The sequence below is a fragment of the Dipodomys merriami genome, unplaced genomic scaffold (genome assembly GCF_024711535.1).
Source record: "Dipodomys merriami isolate MVZ:Mamm:240054 unplaced genomic scaffold, mDipMer1.0.p SCAF_8, whole genome shotgun sequence".
NCBI lineage: Eukaryota > Metazoa > Chordata > Mammalia > Rodentia > Heteromyidae > Dipodomys > Dipodomys merriami.
This window is the reverse complement of record NW_027206401.1, coordinates 62,192,036-62,211,160: the sequence shown is the minus strand read 5'-3', so window position 1 is coordinate 62,211,160 and position 19,125 is coordinate 62,192,036. Positions and strand designations below refer to the sequence as shown.

Genomic DNA, 19,125 nt, shown 5'->3' with positions numbered 1-19,125 from the left:
TTAAGCAATCAGGACCGAAAAGAAAGGTAAGCTTAATATTCATAAAATTAGAGCATGAGTATAGAAGTAAAGCATCAGATTGTTTATATGATTTGAAAAATATCCATTTAATTAGCATTCACATTAAAGCTTATTTTATTAAAGGAAATGTAATGGTGCAGTATGATATTTGACTGATTTTTTTATGTATGGTTTTGTTTTAGCAATAATTCCTAATTGCCTTTAGAAAAAAGTCTCTTATTCCAGATTAGGGTAGTGGTATTTACCTATAGGACTTGCAGCCCATCTCAACAAACAAGCTTAGTGTAAATTTGTATGCCTATAACCTCAGCAAGTTGGGAGATACATTAGTAAGCTCCAAAGCTAATCCTGGGCAAGACCCTGTCTGAAAAATGAGTGAAACATAAGAAGCACTGGGGATATGGCTTAAGAGGTGGAGCTACTAGAGTATACAAGGCCCTGAATTAAACCTCAGTACTGCCAATAAAACTTCCTGCAAAACAAAACTTTCAACTCACTGTGATGGTGCACCTCTGTAATCCTAGCATTCAGGAGCAGCAGGAGAATCATGAATTTGAGGCCAGCCTGGACTACATAGTGAGCTCAAGGCCAGTCTATGCTACACAGTGATATCTTGTCTCAAAAAAAGAACAAAAATCTTTTATACTTTTGTGGTAATACTCCTAATTTCAGTATGGAAGAGGAATAGAATTTAGCATTATAAACTTGGAACTAAAACTTTTTTTTTGGTCAGTCTTGGGTCCTGAACTCTCAGCCTGGGCGCTGTCCCTCAGCTCTTCAGCTCAAGGCTAATGCTCTACCACTTGAGCCACAGCACCCATGTCTGGTTTTTTCTGCTTATATGGGGCTGAGGAATCGAATCCAGGGCCTCATGCATGCAAGGCGAGCACTCTACCACTGAGCTACCTTCCCAGCCCCAGAACTAAAACTTTTAAACATCAAATGTTTTCTATTTTGGCCCCCAAAAAATTGTAATAGAATTTCTATTCTGTCAGTATTTTTTCCATTTAAAAACATTTTTAAGTGGAGCTATGGCTCAAGTAGTAGAGTGCCAGCTTTGAGCAAAAAAGATCAGTGCCCAGGCCCCGAGTTCAAGTTCAAGCCCAGGACAGTACAGTAGATTAATATTATACGTACATATATATGTATGTATATGCATCAACATACAAGATTTCATTTTGTCCATAAATGCATACAGTGTACCTTTTTCAGACACACCATCTCCCTGGTTCTCGTTTCTTCCCTTTGTAAGAACACCAGCAGCCAGTGTTTCTTGAGTAATTTGAATTAACATAAATGACATGGACAAAATGATTTTTAAGAATACATGTTTTTGTCAATAGTGAAATGATTGTAATTATTCTAAACTAAGTATCTCTAAGAGCTCCCCCTTCATCCCCCCCACCTCCAATGACAGATAAGTAGAGAAGTGAGTCTGCTTATCTAGTTATCATACTTTCCTGAGATACCAAAAGTAGTTTTGTTGACACCACTCTTATAACTCCCAAGCAGTTAAAGGCCCTTAAAGCAATACCTTCCCCTGATTGGTGAGTATAGAAGAAGGGAATTCCTATAATTTTATTTCACTTCATAAGAATCATGAAAAAGAAATGTTTTCTTGTCAGTTTTTCTCTTTCAGTAAGTCATTACTTCTTGTCAGATACATATCAGTCATTTTATATCATCTTAATTTTTGACTAGCAGAGACTACCTTTATAGCAAGGCTATAACAAAACATTTAAAATAAAATTGCTAGCAATGGGCATTAAATATATGCAGTCACATGTTTCATCCAAATAATTATTTACCTGTATGTTACAGTTTTAGGTACTGTTACATTCTCAGAATATTAGATCTTAGATAATTTTCTCTTTCACAGTAACCTTAGTGAGTTTATGTGATTCTTTCCCACTGCTTTTACCGCTTATGCATATTTCTGTACTGGTAGCTTATTCATGGATACATTGCGCAAATATTTACATGCCTAAATGTGCCAGGTATGCTGCAAGTATCAGACAGAAATCCTTAACTCTGGTAGCTTGCAGAAAAGGCCAGAAAACGGATAGTTAATTAACTAGCATAGACCACAGGTTCATTTTTTGCTATGCAATGAATTAATAATCTTTGCCCAACTTTAAAGGAAAAGTTGGGACAAATGAGATAATTATATATTGACTGCACTGTAATAAAAGTAAGATTACTGAAAATAAGTAGTTATAGCATTGAAATTTTTTCATAAAGATTAATTCTAGAGAATGTAAAACTCTTAGATGTATAGGCACAGTGTTTTAAAAAGACCCTGTATCACATACACCTGAGTACTCCGCAACTTACTTATTGTTAGGACTAATTTAACCCAGGTCCTTTGGATCCTTCTGTTAAATTATTTTGTTTCTCTCTTTCCACTGGTTTGTGCTAGGAACCTAATACTTTGCACATGCAATACCTTGCATAAGTCTGCTGGTGAGCTGTATCCCCAGGCCTATTTTGAATTTTTCAAAAGTTAAACTAAGAAGAGCCTTTGTGTTATTAACAGATTTTACTTGGTAGTTTTTTATTTATGTGTTTTCCTCCTCCTGAGTAATAAATGACATCTTTTTTTCTGATTTCTAATGAGTCATCTCTTATCTTACCACATATCTTGTACATAATAAACTGAATCTCTGAAATGAATTGCTTATAGAAATACAGTTAATGTAATGAAAGCAAGGAAGTTGTAAAATGTTAATTTGCCCTTGGTTTTTCCACTTGCATATAAGGGACATATTGAGATATGTTGTAAACTTAAAACCCATTTTAAAAAACCATACAAATAAATATACTAAGTTTAGAGTCTGCTAACTTAGAAAAACTGCTGCCAGTTTTCTTTTTATGAGTAATCTTAATAATGTAAATAAACCAGTTTTTTTGAGGGTATTGAGTCTTGAAGTTAGTGCTTTACATTGCTGCTCCACTCTTTGACTCAAGGCTGTAGCCTTACCACTTTAGCCATAATTCCTCTAAAATTCTTCCCTGGCTCATGAACAGATGAATTGTGAACGCAGTTTTGTGCTTGTTCCAGCACCCTAGAATATATAATCTGGTATTTGGATTGCTTATTTTCTTTCTTTGCCCTCTCCCTGGATAAGAAATATAATGACCCATTATAAAATTAAGCACAAACTGGGCACCTATGGCTCATCACGCCTGTCATCCTAGCTATTCAGGAGGCTGAGATCTGAGGATCACAGTTCAAAACCAGCCCGGGCAGGAAACTCTGTGAGACTCTTTATCTCCAATAAACCACTCAGAAAACTGGAAATGGTGCTAAGGCTCAAGTGGTAGAGTGCTAGCCTTGAGCTGAAGAGCTCAAGAACAGCATCTAGGCCCAGAGTTCAAGCTCCACAACTGGACCTCCCCTCCCACCCCCAAAAAAATAAAGCACATAGTAGTTATTTTAATTTAGGATATACTTTCATTATTCTTATTATAAAGAATGTTTCATATTTTAGAGAATTTTGAAACAAAAACTGTACAAAAGTGAAAAGGATCAAATCAAAACAGGAAATACAAGAGTTGTTTACAATCAGGGTGAGTTTGAAGATGGAGTGTAGTTCTGCACAATACATCCCAGCCACGCAGGTCTGAGATGGGAAGATTGTAGTTCAAGACAAGCTGGGCAATAGATGGAGAACCCCATATCCAAAAAGAGAAAAGTATAGCTAGAGATTGCAGTTTTTTAAAAGTCACCAAAGAATTGAATGTTATCACAGTGTTGCAGTTCATTTCTTTATCTTTTTTTCAATATACCTTTAAATATATTTAACACTATGTGTAGTCATAATGAAAATACAGCTCTGTTCTGAATTTTCACCTAATAAATAAGACCTAAACATTTACCTGTATGATTAAATTTGCTTCTAGGAAAACTTTTAATAACCTCATAGAAGTTTATCTTACAAATAAATATAACTTACCCATTTTCCATTTCTGGTTTTCTTTTTTTTTAAATATATTTTATTTTATTTTATTTGAGAACATACTGTACAGAGGGGTTACAATTACATGGGCAGGATAATGCATACATTTCTTACCAAGCATTGCAGCCTCCTCCTTTGTTTACCCTTCACCTCCCTTCCCAGCCTCCCCCCTCCCCCCCACCCAATCATACCCTGGTTTTCTTTACTATCATATAAAATAGATTCATGCAACAGCGTTTCATAAAAATCTTTAACTGCATCTCTTAGAAAAGTCTCTGACAAAAAGATTCCTTGAGCTAGCCTACAAATGTTTCAGTAAGTACTGCTAAATTTTTATAGGGAAACCAGTAATGTAAATTACTGCCTCAAGGTATCTGAAGATTAAATTACATTCAGATGATACTTTCATTCTTGGAATTATAAGAGAGTTGTCTGAAATTTTAAAAATAAAAAGAATTCATCAAGGTAACAGTCAAGGATACTAAAAGCACTTTCACATCTAGAAAGTTGAAGTATGTATGTAAAGACAAATTTCATGCACAGTAGTACCTAAAATTAAGTAAATTCAATTACTCATATGTATAAAGAACCAAATTATGATGCATGTATATGTTATTTAAATCATTTTTCTTTTTTTTGGGGGGGGGTCCAGTCGTAGGGCCTGAACTCTGGGTTGGGCGCTGTCCCTCAGCTCTTCAGCTCAAGGCTAGCGCTCTACCACTTGAGCCACAGCGCCACTTCTGGCTTTTTTCTTTTTGCTTATGTGGTGCTGAGGAATCGAACTCAGGGCCTCAGGCATGCAAGGCAAGCGCTCTACCACTGAGCCACCTTCCCAGCCCTAAATCATTTTTCTTTAAAGTGGAATTAATATATTAAAATCTGCGGGGGGGGGTTATTAAAGAAATTTTAGTATTTGACTTTAAAACTGATTTGAAAGCATAAATACATGACAAAGAGTTTCCTTTGGAAAAGAATAACTGGGCCAGACACTGGTGGCTTATGCCTGTTATAAAAAAAAATATCTGGAGACAAGAGAGATAACATCTGCTATATAAAATTGACTGTGAGGAAAATTGAGATTAAGCATGGTAATACTAGGAAAAAACTAGAAGTATTGTAAGATAGTAAACAGGCTATAGTATCTTTGTATACTCAACTTCCTGTCACCCCTTTCTGTCAATAAGTCAGAGTGAGTCTACAAATGTTTTCAAGTCCATGAATAATGGCATGTGTACTTCAGCTGATGATATGGTAATTGGGCAGAGTAGCCAGTGGTTTGGTTTTGGACCGCATTGCCATCCTTGTGTGGATTTTGTGTAATGACCTGATGGCTTTGCCTCTGAGCTAGTGCAAGACCTTGAGTGTTGTTTTTTTTTTGGGGGGGGGGGTAAGAGGTCCGGTCATGGGCCTGAACTCTGGGCCTGGGCACTCACTGTCCCTCAGCTCTTCAGCTCAAGGCTAGCGCTCTACCACTTGAGCCACAGTGCCACTTCCGGCTTTTTTCTTTTTGCTTATGTGGTGTTGAGGGATCGAACCCAGGGCCTCATGCATGCAAAGCAAGCGCTCTACCACTGAGCCACCTTCCCAGCCTGACCTTGAGTGTTTTAAACCTCAGTATTGTCAACATAAAACTCACTCAGGTTCTGGCTTTCAGACAATCACTTTCTAATGAAAGAACCATGGAAAAATGCTGATTTTGGAGACCTGATAAAAGCACAAATTGACTTATGCCAGAAGCCCAGCAATTAAAAGGGTGAATGCTTCAGAAGCAACATGTGTACTAAAACTTGAAGTGATTCAGGAATGATTGGAATGTGACCCACAAACTAGTATTCTACATTTTATGAATGTTGTTACATTTTCCTGTAGTTAATTAAAAAACCAACAACAAAAAGGATAGGAAGCATACAGGAGCCAACTAAAAGAACTCCCAAGGGATCTACTAAAATTGGATTCTAATCATATAGGTAAAGTAAATGCTATACTGCTATAAATAAATCATGTATTAAATCTGGTGCTGGTGACCCATTTTTGTAATCCTAGCTACCTAAAACACTGAGTTCTGAGGATGCTATTCAAAGTCAGCCGGGGAAGAAAAGTTTATGAGATTCTTTTCTCCAATTAATTACCAAGAAGGAAGCTGTGGCCCAAGTGGCAGAGTGCTAGTCTTGAGCAAAAAAAGAAGCAGCTCAGGGATAGTGCCAAGGCCCTGAGTCCAAGCCCTAACAATGACACCAAAAAAAGAAAAAAAATCATGTAATTTATTATTTTAGCTATCTCAAACAATTTTAGACTAATACTGGATTTGCAAATGAAGTGTAACAAGCTACATAAAATGAACTGGGAGACACAGTAAAGTTCTTTTCCTTAGAGAAGAATTTCATAGTAATGATACTCCCCTCTTCAGACACTCAAGCTTGATGACCCTCCGTCTTTTTCAATGTGGGCTGGTCTTGTTGCCCAGCAGAGTATGGAAAGAAAAAAAAAATAGTTATGCAAGAGATTAATCTGGTAAAGATTACCTTAAGCAAGAAACTAAATTTAATATCAGGGAAAAGTGATATTGATACCATGTACCCCAACTGATATAAGAAGGGAAGTTTACCTCTGGAGTTTTACCCCAGAAGCACAACGTCAATCTAATCCTGAGAAAACAGACTGGGGAAGAGAACAAACGTGGTCACCTAATGAATACAGGTGCCCTGAATTAGATCCTGGAAGACAAAACAGGTGCTATTGGAATAGCTGAGACAATCCAAATAATGTTGAAAGTTTCACTAGGAATAACTGTTCCAATAATTATTCTTAGGTTTTGTTTTTGTGGCAATACTAGAGGTAGAGCCTAGGGTCTTGCCCTTGGCACACAGGTACTTTCCCACTTGAATCAAGCCCTCAGCCCTTGATTTATATGTGTGTGTATATATATACACACATATATACACATATACATATATGTATGTATATATACATACAAAGTGTACTTTCCCACTTGAATCAAGCCCTCAGCCCTTGATTTATATGTCTGTATATATGCATACGTATGTATATATGTATGTGTGTGTTTTACTATATGTCTTTTGTTTTGTTTTGTGATTTGGTGCCGGTACTGGAGTAGGGCCTAGCTGCTATCTGTGAGATTTTTTTTTTTTTTTTTTTTTTTTTTGGCACAACCTGGCACTCCACCATTTGAGTCATGCATCCACTTTCAGCTTCTTTGGATGTTAAATTGGAGTCAAGTCTCTCTTGGGCATTCCCACTCCAGGCTAGCTTCAAACAACAGTCTTCAGATCTCAGCTTTCAGAGTAGCTGTGATTACATGGTGTCCTAATCTAGGCTGCTACTCATTCAGGTATTAACATTAGGACAAGGAACGCTAGGGAATTACTAAGTGTCTTCACAACTGTTTTGCAAAATAAAATTACTTCAAAATTAAGTTTACTAGGAAAACTTATTAAACCTTGAACCTTAGTAAACCTTGAACAAAGACGCCCTTTGATATTATTTTAACAATTCTGGGTCTGGGTGTGTGATTCAAGTGCTATCTGGGAAGCATAACATCCTGAATCCAAATCCCATCAGTGGGGAAGAAAATTATGGATAGAGATTTTGCAATAAATTTTATGCATCTTACAAAATCTTAGGTTCATAAAGTGGGGCTTCTAAAAGATCTAACAAAACAAACACTGAGAAGCAGCAAACACTACCTGCCTACAAAGAAAGATGAGATGAGAAGAAAACTTGCCTGGTTCTGCTTGATTTGCTACTGAAAAGTAAGACCATAGGTTTGAACTTCATACCAGTTGGGAGTTTCAAATTTCTTTTTGTAAGAATGAATGTATCGATCGCCAGGTGTTGGTGGCTAATGCCTGTAAACATACCTACTCAGGAGGCTGATATCTGAGTGTCACAGTTGGAAGCCAGCCCAGGTAGGAAAGTCCATGAGTTTCTGATCTTTAGTCAATCACCAAAAAGCTGGAAGAGCTGTAGCTCAAGTGGTAGAGCACTAGCCTTGAGCAAAAAGCTCAGGGATGGTGTCCATACCCTGGGTTCAAGTCCCAGGACTGGCACAAGAAAAAAAAAATGAAAGTATCAAACCAAGATGTTAACATAGATTAAAGTGATAGAGGGAATGTGGACATATGTGTACATATGTGGAAATGTTAGTGGAATCCCATTGGGCCACTAATTGTGCTCGTATTTAAAAATACACTTTTAGAAAAGATTATTTAACAAAATTAAATTTAGAACTGTATTTTAGGCCAGGTGTTGTTGTACGTATCTGTCTGTAGTATTGACTGAAGGGAAACTGAGGCAAAGGATTAAATAGTCATGGCTAGCTCTTGTCTCCAAAAGCAAAAGAAAACAATATTTTAGAGACAAGATAGTTTATAACTAGAAAGTTAATTCTTTTATAAATCATATACTTCAAGTTATAGTAAAAGTCCTATGTTCTTGCTTTAAAGTGAAGGTATACTTTCTGCATTTTGTTCATTGTGTCTTTTTTCTAATTTTTTAATGGCAGGTACCAGTTGTACATAGGAATTCCATTTGATGTTTCCCTGTGTGCTTACTGTGTATCCCAATTAAACCCATGCCCTCCAACTCTCCATTATCCTCCCTGCCTTCGGGAAGAATTTCACTAGGTTTTATTTTATCTTCATGTATGTAGAATCCTTGACAATATTTCCCTACCTTTACCTGTTCTTTGCCCTTCCCCATCCTGCTTGCATCCACCCATCTATTTCACATTCTTGACAGTATTTTTTAGGACTAGTTTGTGCAAATTAGAACATGCGATATTTGACTTTCTTAGCCTGGCTTATTTTGTTTAACATAATCTCTAGTTCTACCTATTTTCTTGCAAGTCATATAATTTCATTATTTATAACTTAATAATGCTTATGTGTATACTAATTTTTTCTTGCCCATTGGTTCATGGTTTTAAAATAACACTTAATTTTTTTCTATTTTTATGAAAGAACAGGAAAACTGGCTGTAAAGCCTGAAAATAGGGACAGATTTACATAATTATTAATATTGTTACATAATTATTGATATTACATTAATATTACAGTACACGATAAGATTATGGATATCATGTGATGTTTTCACTGTGTTAATCCTTCTTAGCAATATATGGCTCAGTGTACTGTATCAAATTGAAAATAACATAATTCATTGTAGTTTATTTTAATTAATCACTGTGCATGCAAATATGATTTACTGTTTCAGATTATTTATATCAGTTATTTTTACTGAATAATCCAGTGCTTTTGGCTTGCCCCAGTGTAAGTAATTAGCAAGTTTGAAATAAAAATAGAAATCTTTTTTTCCCCAAATTTTTTATTGTGATTAAGTGGTTACATAATTTCCCAAATTTCACAGTATTGTGGGATAGTGATGCTTAAAGTCACAAACACATTCTAACTTTCATGGAGCAAATTGTCTATCATGGTCTATAACAAAATAGAAATCTTTTATTTCCAGACCTTGTGTCATTCTGTGTCAAAGAATTGCTTTCCTTGTTTCGTTGTCCACATTTTAAGAATGTACAAGACAGTTAATATTGTGTTCACATTGGTATATTTTGTTTATGTCAGATTCAATTTCTGTGTACAAAGTTGGACATTTTTTCCAGAATATAGTTATAAAAATTAGGGTTTGTAAAGCAGTTATTTGATTTAAACAAAAGTATTGCATTATATGTATGTAATTCTTCAGTGGACAATGGGAAGACTATAAGAATATATACTTTGTTTTAGTCCTAATACAGTATAGTTAAAAACTGAAAGCATGTTTCCTTTTTTAGAGCATCATTACTCCCATGACAACATGACACATTCTCAACATTATAACGTGCACCCTTGTAAATCTTCAGATCTTGGCAGGGTGGAAATTGCTCACTTGTACCAGATGTTGCTCACCTCATCAACACTGGTACAGTATGCCAGGATTCTGTTTCTGGCATTGACATTTAATAATTTTATTACTATGGACGAGTTAATTGTTTTTATTGTGCCTCATCATCAAATACTTTATAACATCATTTGGAATAAAAGAACAAATAGATAATAGATACAAAGCACTTGGAACAGTACCTGGCACATCAACTCAAATGTTTGCTAACTGCTGTTACAGATAGACCATGATCATCACTCTTAATAGTCTTTTATTTGTTTCTTTGTTTTTTCTTTCTCATTTTTTGGTGGTACTGGAGTTTGAACTTACGGTCTTGTGCTTTTAAGGCAGGTGCTCTACCACTTGGCCTATATTCCCAGCTGTGTCATTGTTATATTTTGTTTTCATTTTAAGTGCTTTTGAGTTTCACAATGTAGGAATATGCCCTGAAAATATTGATCACCAGTGTGAATTGATTTATAATAATAGGGTAGCCTCTTTTAATCACCTGATTTCAGAGGTCTAGTATTAGTAGAGCTTATTAATAGTCAGAAAGTATGTTAAGTATGGTAACTCCTGTAGTTTATTATATACTTTATTGTATACTGTTCCACAGCTAGTTACAGGATTTCTGTTTCACGTAATTACAAGGATTATTATTTCAATTGGTTATATGTTGGGCTGCATCTAGTGATGCATGCATAGAATCCCAGCATCCGATAGGCTTAGGTAGGAGGATCTCAAGTTCAAGGCCACCTTTGGTATGTAGTAATTGTGCCAAAAAATTTTTAAAAACCTGTGAAAGTAGGTTAATATTTAAGGCAGGTGTACTTATTTCCCTCTCATAATGTCATATTACAACTAAAACACTTATTCCACAGTTGCTAATTTTATACATGGCATTTTGTTTTAGTGATTTTGTCATTGTTCTCAAGATCAGTGTTTTTACTTAACGTTTCTTAATTGATTTGTTTCTAAAACTAAAGACATTTATAGTAAACTGGACAAATTTAACAATATTGTAGTGTGTAATTCCTTATCCAAAATGTATGACTTTTAATGTTTTTCTTAAAGGTGAATTTTAGAAAAATTGTACAGGTTTGTACATTTGAGGGATATATAGCACTTTCTAAAGTGATTATTTTGAAAGCTAGATGTATCTAGGGTCTGTAGTTCCACTTAGTTGGGAAGCTGAGGCAAGAGGATTGCTGGAGTTTGAGGCTGTAGTGAGACATGAATCTCTAAAAATAAAGATCATTAAATTTAATTGAACTGATTACTTTGAAAGGACACTAATTTCAATGTATCAAATACTTATTCAACAATCTGCCTGTATTGACATCTGAGGGATTGATTTTAAGTGAGATAGTCAGTACTCTTTAGAGATTTTACAGCGCCTCTAGCTTTACTTAGTATATTTACATAACATAGTTTTAATATTTTATAGTGTTACTTTCTATATAACAGTGAAGCTGGATTACTTTCAATCCATGTATCCATGTATTTTAAGTATCCCCTTAACATAACTTTTTGAAAAGTATATTTCCTATTTGAGTAAAACTATAAATTTCCTTTTGTAGGAAGGAATATCCACCTCATGTCCAAAAAGCTGAAATTAATGCTATAAGGATAAGTCGGCCCCAAAGTGTTGGTAAGTGTGAAATTTTATGTGTCACCTGTGAAATATTTTGAATTGCTGCATGAAAAATACAAGATACAACTCTGACTGTAGAACATTCACAGGAGTAATAGAAATATACAGAAAAAATTGTAATTAGAAATTAAGATTTTTGTAATTAGAATTAAAATTTTGACTTTGATAGCAAGATGGTTGCACAGTCAACTGAAAATAGTTGGAAATCTTTCATTGTATTCCTTTTTAAGAAATCCAAAGGTTAACTGTAGATGAGCTATAATATTAGGCTGTATTGTCTTGTATTTTAATGCAAAAATAAAATATGAGGAAGTAACATTTACTTTTACTATTTGAAATTACAGTTTTTTTTTGAGATATGTTTCACAGTGTTGGAGGCTGGCCTTGAACTCACAATTCTCTTGCCTAGGCTTCCTAAGTACCTGAGACAATAGGCAAATGCCACTGTGCACCATTGTGCCCAGCTGAAAATAGTGATTCTTAACAGTTGTCTTTCCTTGTTTTTAAAGTTGTGATGAGGGCTGAGAAGGAGCTTAGTGGTAGAGTGCTTGTCTTGCATGCACAAGGCCCTGGGTTCGATTCCTCAGCACCACATAAGCAGAAAAGGCCAGAAGTGGCGCGGTGGCTCAAGTGGTAGAGCACTAGCCTTGAGCTGAAGGGCTGAGGGACAGTGCCCAGGCCCAGAGTTCAGGCCCATGACCCGACCAAAAAAAAAAAAAAAAAAGCAAACTTTCAGTTCTGAATTCTTCAATTATTTTAAACATATAGATTTTCTTGATAGCCAAGAGTTAATGTGAAACTTTCATTCTTTTTTACATTGGGTGAATATCTTTTCTATGTGCCTTGAATATAACCTCTGTTTTATAAAGAGGATTTTTCCAAGCCTGTTTTCATCTTTTCCCTTTAACCTTTAGTTGTTACGTATGTGAATTATTGCATTGTGCAATACATTGCTTATTCTGTGTTTCCATTGAACAATTTCATTTCAGACAGGTTAAGTGATGTGTTGGTCCATTGATTATGGTTTTAGATGTCAGCATCTAAAAAAAGTAACTTTTTTTTTTGTGGTACTGGAGATTGAACACTTTTTACCATTTGAGCTAGTCCCCAAGCCCCTGATAGAAACAATTTTTTTCTTCAGTAACATTAATTAAGTTGCTAGGAATAATTTTTCTTTTTTTGCTGTTAGCTTTATTTTATAATAGAATTGTAGACTTGCATAAAAGTTGTAAAACCAGTATAGAAATACATGTTTGTCCTTCATTCAGCTTTTTTTTTTTTAATCTAAAACCAGGGCTCAAACTGGCTCTCTGACATTTGCATTCGTTGGCTGATGCCCTGAGCCCCATCCAGCTTTTCATAATTAACATCTTCCTAATCATAGGGCCTTTATCAAAACTAAGAAATTGGGAATCAGAAGATTCTCACTTTAGTGGCTTTGTTCAAATTCACCAATTCTTCAGTAATGCCCTTCCCACATTGCAATTAATTGTCATGTTTTATTAGTTTCCTTGACCTTTGTTTTTTTGTGAGGTGGGGGTGCTATCTCTGAGCTTTGTGCTCAAGGCTAGCTCTTTATCATTTAAGTCAAAACTCTACTTCCAGCCTTTTTGTTAGTTTATTGGAGATAAAGAGTCTCACAAACTTTTCCTGCCCAGGGCTGTGTTCTTAAAAATTTGTAAGCCACAATCCTCAGATCTCAGCCACCTGAGTAACTATTATTACAGGAATGAGCTACTTGCACCAAGCTCTTCCTTGACAATTTTGAAGATGAGGACTCATATAGTTAGCTTTAATGTTTCTCAGTTTTAGGTTAATGATTTTGAATGTGTGGGGTTGGGAATTGTGGCTGTGAGGTTTCTAGGCAGTCATTCTATAACTTGATCCACATTCTACCCCTGGTGATATGAAGTTTTGTCAAGAATCACAAAAATTATTCCCTTTTCAGTGCATCACCAGTTATCTAATGTTGATCTGGTTGGTGACAACCATGATCACTTGGTTTAAGGTAGTTTCTACTAGGTATCTTCACTGTAAATGACTGTTTCTCCTGTAGTAGTTGATAAAGTTCTTAGAGACTTTGAGACTCCTGTTTTTCCTTGGACTTTGACCTACTGATTTGAATATGGCCTTGGTGGACTACACTGGCACAATTCCTTGGTGTGTGTTTAGTGGTAATTTTCTTTTTTTTTTTAAATTTAATTTAATTTTATTTGTGAACATACTGTACAGAGGGGTTACAATTACATGGGCAAGATAATGCGTACATTTCTTACCAAGCATTGCAGCCTCCTCCTTTGTTTACCCTTCACATCCCTTCCCAGCCTCCCCCCTCCCCCCTAGTGGTAATTTTCTATTCTGATCATTTTATTTGATTATATGTGGACTTGTGGCTTCATGGGACAATTTTTGTAAACTCAGGAGAGGGATATTGATATTTAAGATGTAAACTTTTTATTTTGAGAGGAAGAGTGCTACATTGAGATGCTGGCCTGTTTGTTTAATTACATTAGAGGACAGCAGAGCTGTTTTCAGCTCCTGTTATGTTAGGTACGTGCTTGTATGTAGGATGAACAGCAGTACTAAACTAATACTGTGTGTGTTGTTAACTGAAGATTACATTTGACTAAGTTTCCTTTAGAGATCTTTGATCACAATTCCTGACCTAACTCTTGGAAAAATTTTGTCTTAAAAAGAAATTTGCAGAAATGGTGCTGTGGCTCTAAGCGGTAGAGCATGAGTTGAGCAAAAGAGCTCAGAGACAGTGCCCAGGCCCTGAGTTCAAGCCTTATGACTGACCAAAAAAAATTTTTTTTGTTAGTCGTGGGGCTTGAACTCTGGGATTGGGCGCTGCTGTCCCTGTGCTCTTCAGCTCAAGGCGATCGCTCTACTGCTTGAGCCGCAGTGCCACTTCCAGTTTTCTAGTGGCTTATTGTAGATAAGAGTCTCACAGACTTTCCTGCCCGGGCTGGCTTTGAACCGAGATCCTCATATCTCAGCCTCCTGAGTAGCTAGGATTACAGGTGTGAGCCACCAGCACCTGGCTAAAAAAAATTTTTTTGGGGGGGGGTTCCGGTCGTGGGGCCTGAACTCTGGGCCTGGGCGCTGTCCCTCAGCTCTTCAGCTCAAGGCTAGCGCTCTACCACTTGAGCCATAGCGCCACTTCCAGCTTTTTTTTCTTTTTGCTTATGTGGTGCTGAGGAATAGAGCCCAGGGCCTCATGCATGCAAGGCAAGTACTCTACCACTGAGCCACCTTCCCAGCCCCCTAAAAAAATGTTTTAAACATTTAAAACATTTTAAACAATTTAGCCGGTTGCTGGTGGCTCACACCTGTTGTAATCCTAGCTACTCAGGAAGTTGAGATCTGAGGATCATGGTTCAGAGCTAGCCAGGGCAGGAATGTCCTTGAGACTCTTAATGCCTCTTAATCCCCAGAAAACTGGAAGTGATGCTGTGGCTCAAGTGGTAGAACGCTAGTCTTGAGCTGAAGAGCTGAAGGACAGCTCCCAGGCCCAGAGTTCAAGTCCTACAACTGACAGGGAAAAAAACAAAGAAAAAAATCTGCAGCCAGGTGCCTGGTGGCTCATGCCTGTAATCCTAGCTACTAGGAGGCTGAGATCTAAGGATCATAGTTCAAAGCCAGTCAGGGCAGAAAAGTGACCCAGATACTCTTTATCTCTAATTAACACTCAGAAACTGGAGGTAGCCCTGTGGCTCAAGTGGTAGAGCTCTAACCTTGAACACAAAGAGGCTTAGAGTTCAAGCCTTGCAACCGACAAAAAAAAAAAAAAAACCTACACAAGTGGAGCTCTGGGGTTCAGGTGGTAGAACTAGAACACTAGTTTTGAGCATAAAAGCTCAAGCACTAGGATAGGCACACACACACACAAAGGAAGAGAAATCTGCCTTTTGTATCATCCAAGATATGTTTCTTTGCTTTTGTTGCTGCCCTATTTATTTTGAATTTAAGATACATTTAATATGAATTTTTAGAATGTAGTCACATCTGTGCTTATCATCCCAGTATCTCTTCTTGTGGTTAAAAAAAAAGCTTCTAAATTGCTAAGCATCATTTTTGGTCAGATACAAGGTGTGTGTGTGTGTGTGTGTGTGTGTGTGTGTGCATGCTTGCACTTGTGCTAAGCATCATTTTTGGTCAGATACAAGGTGTGTGTGTGTGTGTGTGTGTGTGTGTGTGTGTGTGTGTGTGTGTGTGTGTGTGTGTGTGCATGCTTGCACTTGTGCAGTTCTGGGGGTTTGAACAACTCCAGTTCTTGCTTTTTGATAGGTAGTTGGGCTGACATTGAACAGCAATCCTCACATTTCAACTTCCTGAGTAGCTAAAATTACAGGCATGAGCCACCAGCCTTAGCCTTCCTTATATTTTACATCAGATTCAGCCAATTATGGGTTACATAAATTAAAAAAGTAAAAATTACATTTGTACTAAGCATGGAGGGCTTTTTGTTGTTGTTTTTAAACAACAGAATAACTTGTGATTCATCTTTACAATATATTAGCCTTATGTAATCTTGAGGTGATTTCAATTATATGGGAGGATTTGCACAGATTGTGTGCTACTATACTATCTCATGAAAGTGACTTCAGCATTTGTATATTTTGCTGTTTGTAAGGGATCTAGGAACCAGTCTTAGGAGACTAGTTTAAAAATGCCCACGGTGCTTGTTTTAAAGCCACAGCACCACTTCTGGCTTTTTCTGCTTATGTGGTGCTGAGGAGTCGAACCCAGGGCCTCATGCATGCAAGGCAAGCACTCTACAACTGAGCCCCCTTCCCAGCCCTACATAGATTCTTTGTTTCTAAAAGGTTTAGTAAAAAGTTGTGGTAAGGAAAAGGCTTTTCTTCCTGCACATAATTGAATTTTGTAAGACCAAACAAACAGGAAGTGGGATAGGAAAGAGAGCCCAGGCTCGACTTGAATTCCTAGGCTCCTTCAGTCTTCCTGCCTCAGCTTCCCAAGTAGCTGAGAGTATAAGCACACAGCACTGTGCCCTGCTTAGGTAGCCATATTTTAAGACTGGTTTGCTGCAAATTCAGTTTTACAGGTAATAGGTTATATTCTAGATGACTGTTATTTTCTGAAATCTAAAATGTTCCGTTCCTCATTTGTAAACTTACAGTGTGTTACTATATAGCTCTTTAGTAATCTTTTTTTTTTTTTTTTTTTTTTTTTTGTCAGTCGTGGGTCTTGAACTCTGGGCCTGGGCGCTGTCCCTCAGCTCTTCAGATCAAGGCGAGCACTCTACCACTTGAGCTACAGTGCTACTTCCGGTTTTCTGGTGGTTTATTGGAGATAGGAGTCTCACGGTCTCTCCTGCCCGGCCTGGCTTTGAACCGAGATCCTCAGATCTCAGCCTCCTGAGTAGCTAGGATTACAGGCGTGAGCCACCAGCGCCCGGCTTTAGTAATCTTTTATGTGGACGATCTTTTTTTTGGGGGGGGGGTGTCCGGTTGTGGGGCATGAACTCTGGGCCTGAGCGTTGTCCCTCAGCTCTTCAGCTCAAGGCTAGCGCTCTACCACTTGAGCCACAGCGCCACTTCCGGCTTTTTCTTTTTTGCTTATGTGGTGCTGAGGAATTGAACCCAGGGCCTCAGGCATGCAAGGCAAGCGCTCTACCACTGAGCCACCTTCCCAGCCCTGTGGATGATCTTTTTATATATCCACTCAGTCAACAAATAAGTTAGCCTCTATAGAAATATAGGAATGATAAAATACAGAATAAACTATAGAAATATAGAAACATCCAGAAGCTGTAGATTCTTCTCTGTCACCTCAATTATAAAATCTTGGAAAGGGATATAAAAGAAGAAAAAAGAGATCATCATTTAGTTTCTTTCTTGCTCGAAGTTAAAAGGTTCTAGCTCTGTGTGTGGTAATAGTTAAGTCACTTTCAGAGATGACATAGAAGCATCAGCTATCTTCCTGCATGTACCCTTGTAATTTCATCTTTAAAAATATGTCACATCATTTTGTCTTTGAGTGATTCTTTAATCCAGGAAGCACTTTTTTGTTTCCTACCTTGTACTGTTTCTAGGTGAAAAGTGATGACTAAATTATGATTTCTGCTCTTTTAAAGCTGGAGGAAACATGAGTATGAGCAAGTATTAGATTATGAATGAGTGCTACTTGAAATATAAAGTGCTGTAGACACTGAAGTACTGCTTAGTTACTTAGGGTGAGACAGTATTTTAGCAAAGAAGAATTTCAATTCATAAGGTAGATTGAGTAGGCTTTGCTTGTAAAGAAAACAGCACATGTTGTATGTAACTGGGTAAAGAGAAAACACTGTGGAGAAATACACCTTTTTGAAGTAAAGTTTAGAAGTAAGGCAAGAATATTATCATGTCTTTCATGCCAAAAAATGGGGTTTAATTAGACATTTAGTTACTAGAATCATGGAAAGATATGTGTTAGAATTGCAGGGTCACAAGGTTGGGGAGTATATATAACCAAGTAATAGAATGCTTGCCACAGATAAATCTGTGTTTATTGCTAAGTACTGCTTCTGCAGTAGCACAGACCAAGCTGATACATTTCACTTTACAAAGTAATCTGCATTGCTTAAAGTTCTGATTGCTCTTTATTGTATATGTTAAAACACTGGTTTATTTTAGCTAAAACATAATGTTTGCAAATGTACATTTTTCAGTACTGTTGTTTTTTCTCTGTTTCAGAATGTATAATGAAGAAAACAGAAGAGTCTGAATCACAAGTAGAGCCTGAAATTAAGAGGAAAGTACAACAGAAACGACACTGTAGTGCATATCAGCCTACTTCTCCTCTGCCTCCTGCTTCAAAAAAATGTTTAACCCATTTAGAGGTGGGTAGAGAAATTATTTTTTGTTACTAGTCACATAGTATTTTTGTTAATATTGTGTTGCTCATTAAATTCTAGGTGATCTCAAGTCATAGAATCATAAGAAACCTAGAAAAGTGAAATAGGCAAACCTGTTCAGTACAGACCTGACACACATCACAGATAATGGCTGAAGTTGGGGGGGAGGGGAGTAGACCAACTATCTATATTATTTGCACAAGTTCCCCAGTTTTTCATATTTTTTTATTCCTCTACCCTCCCTTAACCCTTTCCCCTATGATACATACATTTGAGTGGAAATTACAGGCATGATATCCAATATGTTTCCTTTTTTTTTTTTTTTTGTCAGTCATGGGGCTTGAACTCTGGGCCTGGGTGCTGTCCCTGAGCTCTTTAGCTCAAGGCTTGTGTTCTGCCACTTGAGTCACAGCACCACTTCTGGTTTTCTAAGTTAATTGGAGATAAGAGTCACAGACTTTCTTGCCCTGGCTGGCTTTGAACTGCAATCCTCAGATCTCAGCTTCCTGAGTAGCTAGGATGATAGGCATGAGCCACTGGTGCCCAGCTTCCTTTTTTTTTCTTTTAAGTGGGATGGCTTTCATATAACCAGAGTACAAGTCTCAAAATTAAAAAACAGTGACTCAAACTTACTATCTAATCCAAAACCATTTCATATTTTACCTAAAGAATCTATTTCTGCATAGATGCTTTTAATTTTGAATAATTCCAGTAAATTTTGTCTTTCATGACTT

General features: G+C 36.9%; 1 protein-coding gene across 7 annotated transcripts in view; it reads left to right on the top strand.

The window, feature by feature from the left end:
* Senp6 (SUMO specific peptidase 6) overlaps nt 1–19,125 on the top strand; it is a 106,300-nt gene that overhangs the window by 33,820 nt on the left and 53,355 nt on the right. For 3 of the 7 annotated variants that reach the window (XM_070010572.1, XM_070010570.1, XM_070010573.1), the window contains exons 6-8: nt 6–26; nt 11,459–11,529; nt 18,231–18,376. In XM_070010572.1, the coding sequence (XP_069866673.1) occupies nt 6–26; nt 11,459–11,529; nt 18,231–18,376 (238 nt within the window). Of the gene's footprint in view, nt 1–5; nt 27–9,764; nt 9,918–11,458; nt 11,530–18,230; nt 18,377–19,125 lie in introns of those variants that run through there. The other 4 variants (XM_070010571.1, XM_070010574.1, XM_070010577.1 and 1 more) reach the window with 2 other exon arrangements.